General features: G+C 47.3%; 1 protein-coding gene across 2 annotated transcripts in view; it reads right to left on the reverse strand.

The window, feature by feature from the left end:
- The window catches only part of AFAP1 (actin filament associated protein 1), a 135,421-nt gene that overhangs the window by 69,573 nt on the left and 44,994 nt on the right, over window positions 1-20,854 (reverse strand). For both annotated transcript variants that reach the window (XM_031437914.2, XM_031437929.2), the window contains exons 2-3: window positions 9,966-10,094; window positions 6,848-6,945 (exon numbers count right to left, since the gene is read on the reverse strand). In XM_031437914.2, coding sequence (XP_031293774.1) covers window positions 6,848-6,945; window positions 9,966-10,092 — 225 coding nt within the window. In that variant the 5' untranslated portion in view covers window positions 10,093-10,094. The remainder of the gene's footprint in view (window positions 1-6,847; window positions 6,946-9,965; window positions 10,095-20,854) is intronic.

Raw genomic sequence — 20,854 nt, forward strand, 5'->3', positions numbered from 1 at the left:
CCTCTTCTTCCCAAGGACACTCACAGGTCTGCTGGCGACATCACTCACTGGTCCTCATGCCAACAGAAACAGCTGAGGGGCAGGAAAACCGACACCTGCCTGGCTCTGTCCTAAGCGCCTCTGCACTGGTTACAAGCTACATCAGTCAGTCCCTCGGGGGTCCTTCAGGTGGCTGTTCCATCACCTTATGTTTTACAGACACAGACGGTGAGGCTCAGCGTCTAAAACAGCCTGCTCAACACCAGGCGCTCGTCAACAGCTGGGGTTTTCAAGCACCAGGTCTGCCCATTACAGACCTCTTTCATACCCATGTTCCCTCTTCTCACTCTCTTCCTCTCTCGGAACTAGTGCACAGAGGCCTCAAACTGAAGATCCACTGAGTTCAGTTTCCAAGCGGAACACTGCTCCCAAGAAATCACAGAATGTGAAACCACCACGTTTCACGTAACTCAAGCCTGAATCCAAGAAGTCTTTTGTGAATGACTCATCACCGCTGTGCATTCAACCCACTCCTTCCTCTCGCCCGATGAGAAAGACGGTTTACTCAAGAGCATCTGCACAATGTCCCTTCACACACTTGAAGGCAGTTGTTTCCCTGCCCCCCAATCCCTGTTCCGAGATGAAATCCCTCCGGCCCCTTCACACGCCCTTTCACAGGCCGGCTTCCGCTCCTCCGGCCCCAATTTATCACTCGGTCTTTTGCACTAGAAACACCAATAAACTATGAGACCTGATTTCAGCAGAGAAAAATACCAGCTTAGAAAGTGGAATCACTTTCTGACTTTAATTATCTATACACCATGGCACATCCAGGTCCTGCCTTTCTAGTTACAGTGATTCAAATCTGTTAAGAGTAGCAGCCAAAAATGATATGATCTGACTTAAGGCAGTGAGGGTTCGTGTCCTGTTCTGCCATGTATCAGCAAACCCTCTTCCACTGACAGGAAGCTGGGAGCAGCACTCCACAGTGTACTCTAAACTCTCGGTGCTGCGGGCTAGCCCTTAGGAAGGTGCCCGCGCTGCTGAGGGGACTGAGGGCTGGAATGAAGGAATTTTCAGCAAAACAAAAACGTTGATAGTCTCAACTGCACAAATGGTTTCAGTCCCAACATCAAGGGTTTTGAGCAGGTGCTCTTCTTGGCAAAATAAAAGGTTTTGTCCAAATGGCACCCCATTCCATTCTGATCACTATTTAATTTGCATTCCACACAGCACTTGAGTAAACACTGGGAAATTATTCACACATATTTTCTAAAGTTTTCTCAAGTTTTATTTATACACAACCAAGAATGAGGGTCCGCGGGGCCGTGGCCTCTTCTCTTCCTTCTCTACCAGGAGGTGGGCTTCCACAGGAGAGGCAAAACAGGCCGACAGCAGGGTCAACAGGACACGGAAAAAATTCCATATAAAGCTACCACAGGAGTGACCCATGACACTAAGCTCCAAGATTTTCCAAAGACAAGGAAAAAAGGAACAAGATGGTTCACGTCCACTGAAAGAATCACATCAGATCTCACTGGTAAGTAAGTGGTTCTGTTGTTGAAATCACGGGCTTTAGTCTCGACTCTGCAACTCGTAAAATACCTAATTTTGTCCCGTAATCTCAAAGAATCTCATAATCCCATCTGTCAAACAGAGACAATGAAGTGGCTGTGAAAGCACTTTAGGAAGGATAAAATGTGATCAGCGGGCAAGGTGGAAAGGGCTGGGACCAAAACGTCACTGTTTCATAGAGACAGGAAGTGACATGGTGGTTCCCAGGGCTGGGGACTGGGGTGGAGTTGCTGTTTACTGGGGGCAGAGTTTCAGTCTGGAAAGATGACAAGTTCTGGAGATGGATCGTGGCGATGGTCACACACACTGTGCATGTACTTTATGCCACTAAAGTGGAAACTTAAAAATGGTTAAAATGTAAAGGTTATGTTACGTATATTTTACCAGGATAAAAACCAACCTTGCTGTTGTCTGTTGGCATAATAAGGCATCACATTTACATAAGGTCTGGCCTTAAAGTCTCAGAGACTGAGACTGCTATCCTCTACCCCATCTAGACATGATGGGACCCCCCGCCGTATAAATGACCAAATAAAAATATTTCTAGAAAGGGCCTTGATTGCGTATCATGCAAATGGTATAGAGCCCACAAAGGAGTCTATACCTGGCTCTTTTCTCTTGGCCAGGAAGACCCGAGAGCTCCCTAGCCTAGACTCATGGTAGCTCTGAAGCGGAGGAGGGGAGGAACAGCAGCACAGTCACCGACTGTCTCCATCAGACCCGGCTGGTGAGGCGACTGCTGGGGCGGGGGGCGGGGGGCGGCGGGGCGGCCAACGTCAACACAGATGGGACCCATTTCCGGATGAACCAGCCGCCTCTGCAAATGCTCTCTCAGCACTTGCCGCATACCAAGCGCCATCCCTCTGAGAGCCGCACAGCTCTCCTATGAGACAGAAACAGAAATCCGCCGGAAAGCACAGTCCTTCCCAGAAATGCTTTCATTATGCACACGCATGTTTGGGCCCACTCCAGTCTCCCCGGAAAGCGAGGGCACTGACGGGCTGTGACCGTGCCGCATGCCACCCGGCGCTTTCGGAGGTGAAGGGAAGTGTTGGATTCTGCGCAGCGTGCACCCGGACCCTGGGCCGCCGCCGCCTGGACTCCAAGGGCAAAACAGGAACGTTCACTACCCCCTTCGCGTACAGAAGCACCTTCCATATTACAAGACTGACTTGGCGCGCGGTCGTCGGCACTTTCTGTGATGCAGCGTGAAGAGCAAACAAGCAGAGGAACAGACGCCACCTTCAAAAGGTCAATGTTTAGTTTAAGAGATTGTCAAAATGAGGCACTGCCGACCGACAGGTATAAAGCTTCAGTTACACCAGATGCATAACTTTAGAGACACACCAGAAAAAAGAGGATGTCAAGGGATGGTTAATAATAACTGTACGAAGCACTGCTCAGCCCTAAAAGGGATAAAAAGGTGGAAGAGCAGTCACTTCTGAGATGCCGACACACCCAGCTGTGATAAACGGAGTATTCACTCAATACGTGCCGTTAATAAAAGAGTTAAAACTGCAATGGTGGTTCACATTTATGAGAAATAATACCTGGTTGGAGTACCCTACCTCTTACACCAAAAACAAATCCTCTTCCCCTCAGAACTGCCCTGATGATCATCCCGAACTGCTCTGAGGGCCCACAGGCCCCTTGTGGTTTAACCCCCGCAGGGTGTCCCAGCCTCACCTGCAGACGACCCACCCACCCATTGCACATGACCAGCCACCCGGAGGGCACTGCTCTCCTCCACTCCATCGGGTCTTTCTCAGGCCTGTGCCTTCACTTGTGGTGCGCCCTCCACCAGGCACAGCCTCTGACCCTCCCCATCCTCACTCCGCTATTAGCTAATTCTCCTGAAGGTCAACATGCCAACAGCAAATGACCACCTGGACAAAGGCCCACTCACCAAAGGCAGACAAGGTACTGAATGACAGGCCTCCTTGCTGAATAACGAACTCACTGAAAAACTAAGAAAGCACAGTGGACTGTCTTCAATCCACCTTCACTGACTCACTGAACTGATGGATGTCCTTCCCATCTGTAAAATGCCCTGACTGGCGTCCAAAACGCTAAACGTTTGTGGTCAAGGGGCTCCTCTCCATGGGGCCGAAAAGAGTGCCACCGGCCGAGTCTGCACACCTGCTAAGAGATACATGCTACTATATATAAAACAGATAAACAAGGTCCTACTGTGGAGCACAGGGAACTACATTCAACATCTTGTAATAACCTATAATGGAAAAGAATATGAAAAAGAATGTGTGTGTGTGTGTATAACTGAGTCACTTTTCTGCACACCTGAAACTAACACAACGTTGTAAGCCAACCATACGTCGATTAAAGAGACCTCAGTAATCTACCCCAAGGAACAGCGTGGCTTGGAGGCTTAGGGAAGACCCTCCTGACATCCATGTTTAGGCACCAGTAGGGAGAAATTACCCATTAGTCAAACTCCTACTCAAAAATGATTTGTTTAAACTCAACATACCTAAAGCACATGCACATCTCTTTAGAACTCCCCACCTAAACCAGCAATTCTCACGAACCAGCCGTCAGCTGTGACTCCCTCAGCGGGAGGGCCGCTCGTCCACCTGACAGCACGGCAGACTGCCGCCCTGCAGCCAGAGACGGGGCAGGGCACGAGTGGGGAGAGTGGAAGGCACAGGCAGAAGAGGGAGAGAAGGGAGGGAACGAGGAAGAAACCGCATCTGAGGAAAAGTCCAAAGAAATGGATTGACTATTCAGTGGTCAAATATAGTACAAAGCATTGACCATCCCAAAGTATTCTTTGTCTGAAATGGCACTGAGGCCGATATCCACTCCACCTGGCCCGGCACGTCGGGGACACGTATTTTAGTCCAGGCCAGATGGCTGGCACTCTGTGCAGCATTAAATTGGAGGCACGACATTCATATGACCACCCCCACCCTCTGACTGCCTCTAGATGTCTGCATCTCATCTGCATCTCACCTTCAATCTTGGAACGCCTTTCCCGACCTGAAATGAGGTGGTGAGGTACAAGGCACGGCATAGTAAGGCGTATCACAAAGTTGGTTTAGAAAGAAAAATGAAAGTAAACCAGAACATAAAAACCAGGACATTCATGAACTACTGATTTCTCATCTAGTTCTTTATCTTGTAGATATACAATATATCAGTAAATAGGATTAATACCACTGACATAGACTTCTGGGCTGTAATTCTTTATTATATCTATAAACATCAAATGAGATAATGAAAAAAAGCTAATCAAGTCATAGTTCCTACAACAAACACGATGATTTTTTTATTAAAACAACGAAAACAGTAATTCAAAAGAAGTTTATAAAGAAGGAAAAATATATAAAGTCCAAAAAAATTAAAACAGTACATAAAAATCTTATGCTCTCCACAGTGGAAAGAAAATGTATAAAACTAAAGAAAATGCAAATGTGGGCTATACATGTAATTTAAATTTTTCTAGTAGCCACAGAAATTGATGAAATTGATTTTACTAACACATTTTCTTTAACTCAATATATCCAAAATATAATTCACATGTTATCAACGTAAAACTTCCTGAGATCCTCTACATCCTCTTTCCCATAAGCCCCCGCATCCAGTGTGTACTTGAGGCGTACGGCACATCTCAGTTTGAGGCGGCCACACCGCAAGTGCTCCGTGGCCACCTGAGGCTGGTGGTCCCTGCCCTGGAGGCTCAAAGAAAACATGCCTGAATGAGAACAGCAACCTCCTGGGAAGAAGGGATATAGATGACTTTTTTTTTAGGTTTTTTTTTCAACCAACTTTCTACAGTGATCTTAGAAATGCAGTGTCTAAGGCCCCGTGCAGACCTAGCAGGTCCGAATGCTCGTTTTAACGAGCTCCCTGGAAGTCTGAGAAGCACCAGCCAGCACTGGCGGGGCTCACGGCACGCGAGGCACACACCCTAAGCACTCGAGGTGATACCAGCTCTTTCAATCCTCACACAGTCTCCCTAAGCACGTACGATTATTACACTCGCTTTAGAAATGAGGCCTCTCGGGCACAGAGTTCAAGGGACAGTCTGAAATTGTACAAGTAAGTGGCAGTGCTGGGACCTGGAAGTGGGCAGCCGTGCTCCCCAGTCTGCACCCCGGACCCTGCTGCCTCAGGAGATCCCAGCTCAGGGACAGCTTATAGCTCCTAACAAAGTCTTCTCGGATCCGTGAGTCACGGTGGCATCGGCTTTGCCGACACGCCTCCCCAAACAGTATCACTGAGAAAAGGCTGACTTGAAATCAAAAGAATAGGTTACACCTTTTGCCTTCCCCACTTACTATCCAACCTTGAGCACTAACGTATCTTCACTGAACCCACATTTCTTTTTCTGGAAAATGGATATACACACTATTCACATGTTTAGAGGCATTTTAGGGGTTCTTTGAGGTCAAGTTGTGAGGGTTAAATGAAATTATAAGTGAAAAATAGCAAACATGATCTGTGATAGGTGGTAGGAACCCGAGAAGTGCCAGTTTCCTTCTGTCCCCTCTAAAATGACGACTGGGTACATACTGGACCCAAGCCACACACCGGGGCCCCGGCAGGACAGAAACAAGTGAGATGTGGCCCTGCTCCCCGGCGGCTCTCCTCCTGGTACAGAGATAAGCGGATGACGCACACAGAAAGCCAGTATTAGAGAGCTCCTAAGTAGCTGATTTTGCTCTCATTTTGAATGAAAGTCTAATTTCCCTGAGCAAGCAAATCAGAAAACAGCAAAAGGCAGAAAAAGCTGAATGGTCTATGAAAAATGGCTTACGTGAGTATCACCAGATTGCAAAAATAGCAAAAGAACTCCAAAACAAATGTTGAATGCAGAAAATCAAATAAAACACACATTCCTGGACTATGTATATATTTTTCTTCTGGAAAAAAAAAGGGGGGGAAAGGATATTTAATCCCAGAAACAGCATGAACAATGAATGTTAAAGTTTCACACTAAGTTATTCAAGTTCAGAGTTAACCCAGAAAGAGGGGCAAGTCTCCACTATCATTGTTTTGCCTGCTGAATCATCTGATTTTTAAAAATCCGATTTAATTTGATTTCCACGGACATGCAGCTCCAGCAATTTTCAAAGAAACACCAGCCTCTGAAAGGAAGGCTGCATTTACAGCCTCCCACTTAGCTATTACTAGCAGCCCCAAAACCACAGTCAGTGTGTCTTGGGCAAAACGAGGCCTCCCTTCTCCCCGAACTGGGCTTCTATCACCTGCCCCTAGAACCGAAAGTGACCCAGGCATCCAGTGATTCTGTGAGGGTGAGACTTTAACTCACCAGCCACGGCTGCGGGATCTCTGGCAGAGGCATCTGGGGAGGGGCCGGCAGGCTGTTGGGGGTCTCCGGCTTTGCAGCATGATCTTTCACTTCAAAACCTGTATCAAGCGAAACCACAGAACCGGATGAGCAGGAGGAGGAGGACAGCGCCACTAGCGGCCATCACCTCCTCGGCCCACAATGAATACTCTGCAAACATTCATCTTCCCTAATTCTTTACAGCAATCCTGCAAGGTTGGTATTCTTCTCCATTCTGCAGGTGAGTATCTGTGGCTGAAAAAAACAGGTTAAAGAACTTAATTGAAACATTACCAGGTAGAAATAACGGAGCTGGCACCAAAGTCTACACTGTCCCCTCTGCGAGCAGCCTCTCAAAGGCAAGCTGCCTCGCAAGCTGCCTCTCCTGAACTGCTGCTCAGGTCAGAACTCACCCACGTACTAAGGGGGCAGGTGCCTTCCTGGGAATCAAAAGTCTGTATTAAGTACCCTCCTAAGGTCAGATGCTGTACCAGACTGCTTCACAGCCGACGTGCCTGATGTAAGCTCGTACCCTCAGGGTATCATGTTCAAGCTAGGAAGACACACATACATGCGGTGGACTCTCAGAAACCGTGGTGAGCGCTGTACCAGTGAAGGCAGGGAAGTATTATTTATATGCCAAGAGTTCACCTGGAAAGCCCCAGAAAAATGATCACTCAACAATGATCATCTACAACAGGTCCAGCACGATGCTACAGGCTGCGGGGAGAAAAAGCCCTGACCTGTGGCAGCTACAACAGACACCAGCAGTCTGGCAGAGGGCTGGAAACAATGAAAGAAAGAAAAGAGAGAGAGAGAGGGAGAGAAGGAAGGAAACAAATGGAAACTACCATCAAAACACTCAGTGGATGAGTTTTAAGTGTATAAAGAGCTGAAGAGAAAATTAGTGAACTGGAAAATAACAGTCACTACATCCAGAATGAAGTGTGGAGAGAAAGGGGGCAGAGGAAGAGGAAAAGGGAAATCGGGGAAAGAAAACAGCAACTCCTGAGGCCAGAGGCCCAAACTGCGGGGTGTTCAGACCGGCAGTCTGACGTGGCCGAGAGCCGGGTGCATGGGGCGGGGGGGGGGGGGCTGAGAGAAGCGCCACCTCTAAAAACAAAGGCAATGGGAGGAAATAACCGCCAGCAGTTGCGGAGGGTCTGCGGTGTGCCAGGCACTGGAGGTGCTTCACAGCACGAGGTCACAGGCTGGGAGACGGGCAGAGACAGAAACAAAGGCAGTTTGACTTTACAGTAGACACGCGTGACCACACGTCATGAAGGGCCTCGTAGGCAGCCTGAGGGCCACGGTTCATCCATGGACAACGGTAGGTAACGAAAGAGTCCAGGCAGGGAAGCAGCAACGTCATTCAAAGGTGAACATTCCACCTCTGTCCCCCCTCCCACTGGCTCTCTCTAACCTACCGCCCCCAGAACACGATCCTCACCCTGCACGCCGTCTCAGCGACTGGTCCCACCATCCACCCAGGACCTCATGCAGCTCTCGTCCAGTCTGCTACTGGATCCTCAGCCCGCTGCGCGGACTGACGAGCGAGCTTTCTGGAACGCAAACCTACCTGTGTCGTATCATGGCCTCGTACACTGAAAACCAAAGAACTGTACGTTCAAATGGGGGAAGTGCACGGTGGGTGAATTACATCCCAATAAAGCTGTTTAAAATAAACCTCTACACCTCATCCAGCTGTCTCCTACCGAGCCTTCAAGACCCCCAGCCCCTCCCGCACTCTCCATATCTGCGCGGCTTGCGCTTCCCCTCTGAGGTGCCCGCCAGCGCGCTGAGGCTCTCCCCCAGCTATTCCGTCTTACATACTGTGCACGGAAGAGGGAACACAGAGGGCTTGAGGCTGCTGTCTTTACAAGGCCCTGCTGGCAAAGTGGTCCTTGGCTGGCATCTGGGAACGTGGATTTCAGAAGTGTCCCCACTGCTCCCTAATTGATGAGGTTGGTTGATTCTGCGTAGACTGAGCAAACAATATGATCTATGCCAAACACCTGCTGGGATGGTTAATTTTGTGTGTCAATTGGACTGGGCTCAGAGATGCTCAGAGAGCTGGCAGGACGTGATTGCTGGGTGTATCTGTGAGAATGTTTCTGGAAGAGATCAGCATGTGAATGGGTGAACTGAGTAAAGGGGCTGGCCCTCCCCACCGTTGGGGTGCATCATGCAATCTGTCGAAGGTCTGAATAGAAAAAGGCCAGGGAAAGGTGAACTCCCTCTCTCTGCTCAAGCCAGGACACCCATCCTCTGCCTTCCTCCTCGGACATTGGCGCCTTCAGTTCTCTGACCAGAGCGTACACCATCAGCCCCCCACCTGATTCTCAGGCCTTCAGACTGGGACTGAATTACACCACTGGCCTTCCTGGGTCTCCAGCTTGCAGGGAGCAGATCATGGGACTTCTCAGCTTCCATAAGCAGATGAACCAATCCCCAGAGTAAACCTCCTCTTATCTCTGTCCGCACCCCTCTATCCTGCTGGTTCTGCTTTTCTGGGGAACTCTGACTGGTAAACCTGCTTTTCTGGGAGTCTGGGACTTTGGCACATGCCAGGCTGAGGGTGCTATGTGACCAGCCCCCACTAAAGCCCTTCGGCACTGAGTCTCTGGTGAGCTTTCCTGAACAGAAACATCACACGCAGGCCACTGTGTTTTGTTGCTGAGGAAAGAGTGTGATCTGTGTGACCCTCCGGGGAGGCAGAGCAGAAGGAGGGCTGTCTGCGGGATCCTCCAGGCTTGGCCTGAGTCTCCTCCCCTATAAGCCTGGCTGTACATCCTTACCACCTCTGTAACAAATCTTGGGCATGAGAAAGTACAAGTACATGCTAGTGGATCTCCCAGTGTTGGGGTGCTCGTAGGGAGCCCCCCCAACACACCCACTATTCCATTGGATCCTTAAGGCTTTATCTTTCTAAACCCAGTGACAAACACAGTATGTGGCACCTCGTAAGGCCTTCAGCGACAACTGGATGAATGAAGAAGCTCATTCATGAGTACTTTTCAGAAAGACGGTAGAATCAAAGGTGGCGTAGAGGCAACAAGAGACCAGAAGAAGAGAAGGGAGAAGCCTGAAGGAGCCGCACCTTTGGATGACTGTATCCTCAGCAGGATGTCTGTGATAACTGCCTTCTTCTCCCGGACAGTTGATGTTAGATATTCGTGGTCCAGGAGTTCAAGAAAGAGACGAAGTTCAACTATTAACTCTTCCATTGCTGGAAACAAAGGAGAGAAGAAAGATGCGTGAGTGTTTCCACTGCTCTCTAACTGATGAGGTTGGTTGACCCCAATTTGCAAATGTCAAAATATGAATGCTAAATTGTATGCAAAGCATTTCTCTTTTAGCTTATGTTTGAATACTGTTTTCCAACATGAAAAACAAGATAGTTGAAACCAGGTCATCTAAAAGATTCATGCACCATCTCCTAGATAAACATGCCACTCTTTCCCTCGCTTTTGCTTTGAGGTGAGGATACCCAGCTGGGAGGCGCTCCAGAGCCAGGCTGCCGACAAACGGAGCCAAGACCTGAGGGCCTGATGTCATTGTCTGGTGTCAACTGCATGATATTAAATTTCAATGTCAAGAAGGAGGTGGGAGTTTAAAATGCCAAAGAGTTTTCAAATAACCACTAGGATGTGATTTCGGAAATTCAACACTCAACTCTCTGCTTTTGCAGGGCTGGCTCCCTCCCCAGGAAAACTGTGAGCATGTTTATCCAGTTACAACAAAGATGCGGGGTGGGTGTCAGGGAGGACTGTGACCTAAGTTCTGGTCCTGGAGTCCAACATGTCTTTTCTTTCTGGGATTACGGCAGCCCTTCCCTCTGACAGCCACGAGACTGGACTATGTAGCTGGTGTCAACAATTTTTACACATGGTATAAACCTCTGAGTGATGCCAAAACCCTTTCAGAGCGTCCACGAGGTCAAACTCGTCTCATGACACTATGATGTTATTCACCTTTTCTTGCACTAGTAGTGCAAATGAAAGGGTGATTAAACTGCTGGCATCTTAGCACCCATCAAAGCAGTGACACCAAACTACACTAGTGGCCACTGTATTCTTCACTTATATACTAGCAGTTAAAAAAAAATGAATAAAGTTTTAAATGCTACTTTCACTCGAGTGTCTTTGATGGAGCAGCACAAATCACTGCTGTGTCAGATCTCAGCCCTGGTGGCCCGCCGCCCTGACCGCAGCGTGGGGACGGGCGCGCGTGAGGCGCCTCCCCGGCCGGCGGAGAAGCGCGTGCTGCTGTCTGGGCGGCGAGTCGCGCTAGGCCCCCTTCTTCACGCAGCACGAAGAAGAGATGATAGGCGAGCTACAGTCACTCAGACCGGAGTCTGTGACCGACATTTTCTGAAGAACAAAGTAAGCTTATCCCGTCAAGGTAAAGAATGACAGCATTTGTTGCCAATGATAAAATTTGAACTTGCAAGTGAAAGTAAGAATTTTGAACACGTGTATCCACCACAAGGAGCCTGGTGGCTTCTCAACAGAGACTCCTGCAAGTGAGAAAAAGTGAGAAAGAAGATCTCCTGCTGCTGCGTGCCGCCGTGTGTCAGCATCTGGAGACCTGCACAGCTCGGGGAACCAAGACATCATAAAATCACACGCGGGTGAAGAGTGGTCTAATGCGCAAAATAAGCTGAAACATCCTAACGTAGCACAGAATGAAGTGGTCTCTGACCCAGCTTCAGAGCCCACATTACAACTCGCCTTGAACAAACTACTGCTTATTGAGTTTTGGTGTAGTATCAAAGGATATTCACAATACCTGAAAAGGCACTAAAATGCTCTCCTCTTCCGCGCACGTGTGTGTGTCAGGCCAGACTGTGTGCGCTTCCACTAAAACAATGTTTCACAACAATCTGCAGGCAGAAATGGACGTGAGACCCCAGCTCGCTTCCGTTAAGCCTGATACTGAAGAGCCTCGTATAAATATAAAACAATGCTACTCTTTCACGGATCATCTCGTTTTGGTAAATGCAGTTACATTTCATAAATATATTAATAAATCTCTTTAAAAATCTTTTTAAAGTTTTAAATTCTAATATAATAAATATCTACAGATATAACTACATTATAAAAGCACTTTGGGGTCCTCAATATATATTTTGAGACCAAAAAGTTCTAAGGAAAAAAGTTCAAGAAGCACTGGTCTATGAAACTCCTCAGCCTAATTTTCTACAAGGCTACAAGACCCTCCAGAGAAAGATTCTGAAGCCACCCTCCTTTAATTACCAAAGCTCTCATAATTCTAGACTAGTGGGCAGAGAAATGGCAAATGAGTTCAGAGGCAACATGGCGTAGGATGCTCCCTTTTCCTAACTGGGTAACTTCCGAAGCTTCCCTCTCTGAAATGAAGAGGCTTTGCTAAGTTAGCCTTTAAGATCTTTTTCATTAGTTTGACACAACATTGTAAAATGACTATAACTCAATTAAAAAATGTTAAATAAAATAAAGTAAAATAAAATCCAGAGCAGAGAAACCAGCAGAGCCAACTTAGACTTCTGACTTACGTAACAGTGAGATAATAAATTTGTTGTTTTAAGCTGAAAAAAAAAAAGATCTTTTTCATTAGGAAAACAATTTCTTGATGATTCTAAATAGAAAATAATCTCATCTATACTTTGAAGATGATGGGTGGCCAGCATTATTCATGATACTAGAAACAACTCAATGAGCATTGATGGATGAATGGATAAATGAAATGTAGTCCATCCACACAGTGGTATCTTATTCAGTCTGAAAAAGGAAGGAAGCTCTGACACCTGCTATGACACAGAGGAACCTTGAGGACATGATGCCGAGTGAAGTAAGCTAATCACAAAAGGCCAAATCCTGTATGATTCCACTTATACGAGGTCCCTAGAGGTGTCAAACTCATAGAGAAAGGAGGATGGTAGATGGCAGGTGCTGGGGTTGAGTGGACAGGGAGTTAGTGTTTGACGGGGACTGAGTTACAGTGGGGAAGATAAAAGTTCTGGAGGTGAGGTGGTGGTGATGGTTGCAGTACAATGTGAATGGACTTAATGACACTGAATTGTGTACACAGAAGGGTTTAAAACAGTAAAATTTATGCTACGTATCTTTCACCACCATAAAAACAGTATCAACCATGTCCCAAAAAGGGCTGCTAAAAGCTATAAGCAAAAATGTTTAAGATGTTTACGGGTCTATGTTAAACTCACAGTACCCATCCTCCCTCCTGATTCGTATACTCTATTATTAAATGCTTCTCTTGTAGCCAAATTATATTATCCTGCAGGATTCCACCTGGGTTCCACCTACAGCATCAAAATATCTGAAGAGAACCAAAGACTGCCATCTGTCCCAACTCATCCTAAGCCCGAGCTTCCCTTACAGAGTTCCCGCTGAGGTTTTGTGTAGGTCCCTCCAGGCCGGGTCCCTGCCTGGCCTGTACCCCCAGCTCAGAAAGCAGCCCCCTTAACCATTAGGTGGACTCTTGGCAGCCGTATGTGCACAACCAGGCCCTGCAGGCCACCCCCCGCTCCCACGTCATAATTAATTGGACCACCTTAACCCAAGCTGGTCAATCAGATTCTCTCTCCTGTATACACTGCCTGGAACCAGGAATGCTCAGTCAGTTGAGAGCTCTTGACCAGAAGACACGTGAACTCAGGAGCTACGGAGCCACCATGTTTAGGCACGTGTGTGCCAGTGGGTGAAAGTCACTAATGGAGAAAGAAAGAATAAAGTGAACACCCGGCGCACACAGAGATACACCCAGAGGGGAGCGGGGAAGCATCAGACAGACAGGGCACTGAGCAGACTCCTGAGACCTTCTTGGACTTTTTTCAGTTGCCTGTGAAACCGGGCCGCACTTGAGTTCCACAAGATACCTGCATCCTTCTAATAAGTTTTCATTTCATTGTTTATTAAGCTACAGTGTGGTTTTCGCCTGAAACTGCAACCAAAAGATAGATTCTCAAAGCGAAGCTCTTTGCACCTCAGACTGCAAAACATCCTCAAATTAGAGAGTTGTCATTGCTAGACAGGTCCCCCCTTTCCAGAATTTGCACAGACTAAACAAACCACATTTTACCTTAACAGTCCCTTCAAACTCATGCCTAGACTCACATCCCCTCTCTCCCAGCCTTCCCTAAGTCAATATCCCCAACAGGCTCCTCCCTACTAAAGTCTGAAATTACTGAATTCATTCATCTCATACCAGCTGTACTGATAACTGGGGGCTTAGTGACCTTAAGGTTTCTTTTTGCTTTTGTCTTTTTCTCAAAATAGCTAGTCAGCTGGTTAAGGGCAGGCACAAGGCTCTGCTGGTCTCTGACAGCTTCTAGCGCCTAGAGAACCTGTTACATAAAAGGCGTTGTCTAGGCATCTACACATGACACTATCTAATCCTCAAAATAATGCTGCGTAGACACAGTCGTCCCCATGTATGGGGGAATAAGAAGCCAGGGCCAGTTTGTTTGCTTTTCTTTAAGCAAATCCTTACACAGCAGTCAGAAGCATCAGGCACTGTTCCAGTCCCTTTACACGTATGACTTCATGTGTGTTCCCAACAACCCTATGAGGTAGAAGCTGGTCTTGTGCCCATTTTACAGGTGAAGAAACTGAGGCTCAGAGAGGTTGCCTACGGTTACTAAGTGAGCAAGTGGCTAAGTCTCTCCAGTTAATCAGTTGCTCACAGCCATCCCGCTAGAACATAACAAAGAATCTGAACACAGATCTGAGTCCAAAGGCCCTGCTTTGACCATTTTATGATAATTACTCCATGGATTATTTTCTGAGATAAGCCTGGCCTGGTGAGTGGCTGTGGCCAATTTTTTTTATGGGCAATAGAATGGTCAAATAAAACTAAGAACACTGGTCCCAGAAAAAATGAGGAAGATGAACAGGAAGTTTCTCCAGAGCCTACATCGTGCCTCCGAGAGCATTATGACCGTGTGCTGAGCTGTCCAGCTCCCCCATTGGACTGCCAATCCTGGTGTGAGGGACAGCTTTGTGGACATTGCTGGGTTCCTTCTGGTGCCCCACAGTATTCAACACTAACCATGGACTCAGCAAAAGCACGTTGAGGGAAAGGGGACCACCTCCCACAGCTCCCAGACAGGACGTCCAAAGGGTCCCCCTGGATGCCAAAGCAAGGAAGGAAGGAGAAGTTCTTGCAATCAATTTTCAGATTAACACTCTTACTATGAACATAGCTTTTCTCTTAAGATCTAAGGGTGGTCACCCACCAGAGCCCTAGGGATTTGCATATAAACGAAGCTCTTAGGAAACACCTACACCTAAGCAGAGTGTAGCATCATACAACTCAAGTCTGCAGGGCTTCCAGAAGGTCTGGGGAGCCCTCCGGAGCCATCGCGCTTCCTTACCACCTGTGAGCCGGCTCTCTGTAGGTCGGGCAAGCGATCAGAGGCCAGGCATTCAGCGTTTCCCTGGATGTATCCTGAACGGCCTTCTCCGTGTGCTCCCCAGGACCACCTGCCCAGTATCCAACTCTTCCACTGCCTGACCCACGCTCTCTCCTTCCGGCCGGAGGGGCTGCTTCTCCAGGGCCGAGTAAGACCTGCCCACCCATCTCTATTCCTCCCCGCCGCCAGCCAAGGCCGCCGTCACCACACAGGCTTTTCTACTTTCCCGGCAAAGCATTGTAGCCGCTGCAGCTCCTCACAGCTGTTTCCTGGAGTCCAGCCACCCCAAGTGCGCACCACGTGCCAGGCAATACGGGAGTGCCGCACGCACATCATGACTGACCTTCCCAGTAACCCTCGAGACAGGCACTATTTTCACCATTTGACAGATGGAGAAAGTGAGACTACGAAAGGTTACGTCCTTGCCTAAGGCCACATACTTAAAAATAACCAGAGTGGGAACCGTAACCAGGTCTGCTCGATTTCAACGTCTCTGCCTCTTGCACCATCACACTGCCTTTAAATTCTGCTCATGGAGGAAGAGGATGTTAATTCCTCACCATCTATGTTCAGATCACCTACTTCCCATGACACGGACAGGCTGTCCACACAACTATATCCTTCAAGGCCACTGCTCAAATGGTGCTTCACATCCCTACTGACAGTCCTGCATAAAAAACAGCATCTCACAACTGGAAAACAGCTGTAGATAACTCACCCAACTCTCTCAACTTACAGATGGGGAAACGGAGGCGCGGAGAATCAGAGACCTACCCGAGGGCATGGTCTATCGCACCTCTCCCATTGGTACACTACGAACACAGGCCAAAGGGATTTGCATTCAGAATAACAAGTAGTTATATTCGGACATACGAAATATTTTTGAGTGTATTATCTCACTTGATCCCCACAAGCACATTATCTTTGAGATTCAGAAATGCAAAGGGGCCGTGCACGTCAGCCAGCTGCGCAGGGACACACCCGAACCAAGGCTTCCTCCTCTGCTCAGCGCCCCGACCTGACGTCTGTTCGCCTGCTCCAGACAGAGCAGCAAAGTCACTGAACACAGACTGGGAGCAGGACACGGAAATAAATCGCTAACTTTCAGAAAAAAATATGTTTTCCCAAATGCCCACACCACACACAGATCTGGCCACAGAAGCTGCAATTCCCAAAGCAACAAGGAAAGCACCGGAGGCACTGCTGGACACACGCCACGCACTGAGAGGCGCGGCTCCCTCGGCCTCGCAAGAGGCTTCCTGGTCGGCGGCTCTGCTCTCGCCGACCTGCCGAGGGCTGTCTTCCCTGGATCCAAATAAAGGGGGAAGAAGTGAGTACAGAGTAGATGGGGCTGCAGACAGAGAACTCAAGAGAACACACAGTCTTATGTGGCCAACCCTCTGCCACTTCAGGTAAATCCCTATGCAGGTGTGCCAGCCAGTTGACTTATTTTGACATTAAAAAAATGGGTGGTGATTTCTGGGACCAAGAAGCCACTTCACAGGAATCGTGCTCACTGTAACGCCTCAGTCACAGAATGTGAAAGTTAAAAGGGACCCCGAGTCCCCGAGTGCCTTTATTTCCTGCGGGAGGGGACTGAGGCCCCGAGAGCAAGGGACCTGCTGTCGCGCGGCGTCTGGTACAAGAGCCGGAATCAGGAGCCAGCGACCTGCCACTGGGTGGCATGCCTGTTATGCAGGGAACTGCTGACCTGACGCAGCTCCTCTGGAGCGAGGACAGAATCCCTAGGCCCTCCTGCGGTTTCTCAGGATGCTAAACCACTCTGCGTGAACACATCCGACAAACAGCAAGAAAAAATCCTACTATAATTGGCTCTAAGGAAATACAGGTAATTACCCTGAGATGTCCTGCCTCAATTTTGGAAAAGGCAGGGACAAGGTCATGTATTCATGTCACTCCATGTGCACATGTGTGGCCCCTGCGTGTTCTCCTCAGTCCCCAGGCTTTGGTCATGTGTAAAACACCGAGTGCTGTTTGCATTCTCAGTTACAGCCAAGTGACTTCACAGAGCCAGGATGGCTGCTGGCGGTCTGTTTATTTCATATGTTTAACCAAGATGCTTCCCAAACAGCTCTTGCCTTCAAACTTCTAACCTCGTGCAGAAGCTCCCAGAAACTCCACCTGACTAATTCCACTACCTAGTCTCTATCCCCCCACCCACTCCCCAGGGCTCCCCACAGACCACCCAGCTCCAGCTGACCCCCAACTTGCCAGCCTCCACCTGGCCTTCTCACTTGCAGTCCCTTGGCAGCTCCTGTCCACCTCAGCCAGGCTGCCTTCCCTGCCAGGCACCCCAACCGGGATCACCTCCCTGACTCTCCTCACCCCTCCACCTCGCACCCCAAATGCAGCCAGTCTTCCCAGTTGTGTGAGCTTGGAAAAGCGGGTAGCTCTCCCAAATTCTGTCCTCCTTAAAATGAGATGATTATTGTGTACGTCAGTATTGTAGTGAGGATGCAATGAGCTGATACACACAGTGGCAAGCGTTTTGCAGACAGCAGCTATTACCATTACTTTAGCACATGCTCGTCTTCTTAGAACTTCACTTTAAGGCTTAGGATCCGTAAAAACGGCAAGTGGACACAACCCACAGACTTCTTATCTTCTAAAACTATGAAGTCCTTAAATACCTACTCCCAACTCAAGAAAAGTCATGAAAGACTATTCTGTACAACTCTATGCAAATACACTTGAAACTAGGTAAAATAGATAATTTCACAGAAAAGAATACAATTTACCAAACAGTTATAGAAAGCTTACGCAGGCCAATTTCATAGAGAAAGCAAAGAAAGTTAACAAAAATTATCCTCACCAAAAAAGCACCAGACCCAGATGGTTTTACAGGGGAATTGTGCCAAATTTTAAACATCAAGGCTACTCCATAAATTACTCCAGAGAACAGAAACAGATACGCAATTTTCCAATTCTTTCTTTTTTACAAGTAGGTATTAAAATGATGCCTAAACCTGACAGAGACAGCACAAAAAGAAAACCAAAGGCCAATCTTACTTACAAGTATCAATGCAAAAATTCTAAATAAAATACTAGCAAACAGAAACCAACACAAGTTGTTAATACACACATGACCACATGAAGCTCATCCCAGGAAGGCAAGGATGACTCAAAACATAAGAAAATCTACTAATTCACCATACTAATAGATCTAATGTGAAGATCATATGATTCTCCCCACAAATGATGAAAAAGCCTTCCAGAAAACTCAGTACCCATTCCCAACATTTTTAGGGCAATAAAATGGGAATTGATGCACACTTCTTTAGTTTGATGAAATACATGCACTGTTACAGGCTGAATGCTTGTGTCCCCTCTGCCAATTCTGTTGAAACCTAACCCCCAACATGATGGTGTTAGGAGGTGGGGCCTTTGGGAGGTGATCAGGACATGAAGGTGGAGCCCCATGAATAGGATTTGTGCCCTTACAAAAGAGGCCCAAGAAAGTGTGCTCGCTCCCTCTACCGTGTGAGGATATACTGAAAAGTCAACCATCTGCAACCCAGAAAGGACCTTCAGCAGAACCTGACCTTGGCCATCCAACCTCTAAAATTATGAGAAACACATTTCTGTCGTTTATAAGCCACCCTGTTTGTGGTATTTGGTTACAGCAGCCCAAACAAAGGCATTAACATAAAACAAAAACAGCATCTTAATGACGAAACACTTTAGGCCTTCCCAGAAAGGTCACAAACAAGTCAAGGAAGCCCATTTTCTCTACCACTATGAACGCTGCATTGGCAGCGTCAGCCATGGCGATTAGAAACTTAAGAGTAGAAAAGAAAATAATCTCTATTTGCAGCGATATGAAAAAATACCTAGAAAACCCAAGAGATCAATGACTAAACTACCATAAAAATTTAATTATGTAGGATATACAAAAACTACTGCTTTTGCATTTGGTTTTTATACCAAACAATAAACAGTTGGAAGATACAATGGAAGAGAAAATTCCATTTAAAAAAGCAATTTAAAAAGTAAAATGTTTAAAATAATTTAGAAAGAAATGTGTAAAACTTACATAAGAAACATTTTAAGACACTCATGAAAGACAAAGAGGTAAACTTGAACAAACAGAAAATGCTCCTTGCCTTTGGACAGAACAACTTAATGTCAGAAAAATGTCAGCTCTCTCCAAGTTAACAGGCATGTTTAATGCAAGCCCAATGCAAGCGCAATAAATATACAACAAATTTTATTTTGTGTCTCAAACTAGACAAACTGATTCTAAGGTTCATAGGGAAAAATAAGGGATATGTAAGGGCAACAAAGTAATGTAAAGGTTCCATCACTTAAATGGTCTAATAATGACACATAAACTCCCAGTCAGATAAGAGGACAGAAGAGAAAGTCCAGAAGTAGACCCAAATAAATGTAGAAATATAGCCTATGATACAGACAGAGTCTCAAATCAATGGGAAAAGATGGACCTCTTAATAATTGCGGTCAGGACTACTGGGTAGCCATTTGGGGTAGGGAGGAGATAAAATTAAATACTTACATCATACACCAGAAAAAACTACAAAGATACTTGAGAATCTAAATGTGAAGAAACGAAACCTTTCAAATCCTAGAAAAAATAGTAGGCAAATTCCTTTATACCCTTGGTATGGGAAAAGATTTTCTAACCATGACGCAAAATCAGATGTAAAAGAAAAGACTAACCGATGAGACGATGTGAAAATAAAAGAAGGAGCTCGTAGGATAAGGATGAACTACAGACTTCATCTCCTCAGCGGCCCTGCACAGAACTCATATGGACAGTGCGCCCCATAAACTCCTGGGGGGGCAACTGAGAAGTCCTAGCCCACCAAGCAGCCGCTCTTCACACTGACTGTCTCCAGAGGTGGGGGCCCCCTCCTCAAACACAGGCAGGACCCTGGAGAGGTGGCTTCCCGAAACGCCGTCTCATCCCCTCACTGAGGACCACTGGGCTACACCTGAGGCTCCTGAGAACATTGCCCTTGTCCCCTGCAGTCTTCTTTTCAATGACTTTCCTGACCTTGTATCAGACTCTTAACTAGCCCTGCTTCTTCCAGACCCACCTCTTCCCACTCCCCGCCTGCAGCTCTTCTGAGTGACTCAGTTTCCTGCAGACATCAGCCCTGAGCAGCCCTGTCTCGCCCCTAACACGCACCCCTCCCTGCACACCTCTTACCTATTTACCCTTCGAGACCCCAGCCCACCCGCATCGCAGTTCTCGCATCACGCTGTAATCATGGGTGAGTGTCTCTCCCTCCACAAGTCGGCAGGTAGTCTCAAGTAAGGGACCACCTTTGACTTCTCTCTGTCCCTAGAATGCTGAGCACATGCCTGACATGGAAACACAAGATAGATCAATTCACTTGTTTGTTTCTAGATGTCCGTAGCAGACAAAATTCCTGAGCTTTGTTTTGAAGAGAAAGTTGCAGAGAAAAATACCACGGTCTGTCCTCTCACAGTTAGTAACCGTGTCTCCTGTGATATTCTTAGAACATGCGCGTCAAAAGTGCCAAGAGAGTGGTTCTGACCAGTCCATTTTCTCAAACAGCTGGATCGTC

The sequence above is a fragment of the Camelus dromedarius genome, chromosome 1, assembly GCF_036321535.1.
Source record: "Camelus dromedarius isolate mCamDro1 chromosome 1, mCamDro1.pat, whole genome shotgun sequence".
Classification (NCBI taxonomy): Eukaryota; Metazoa; Chordata; class Mammalia; order Artiodactyla; family Camelidae; genus Camelus; species Camelus dromedarius.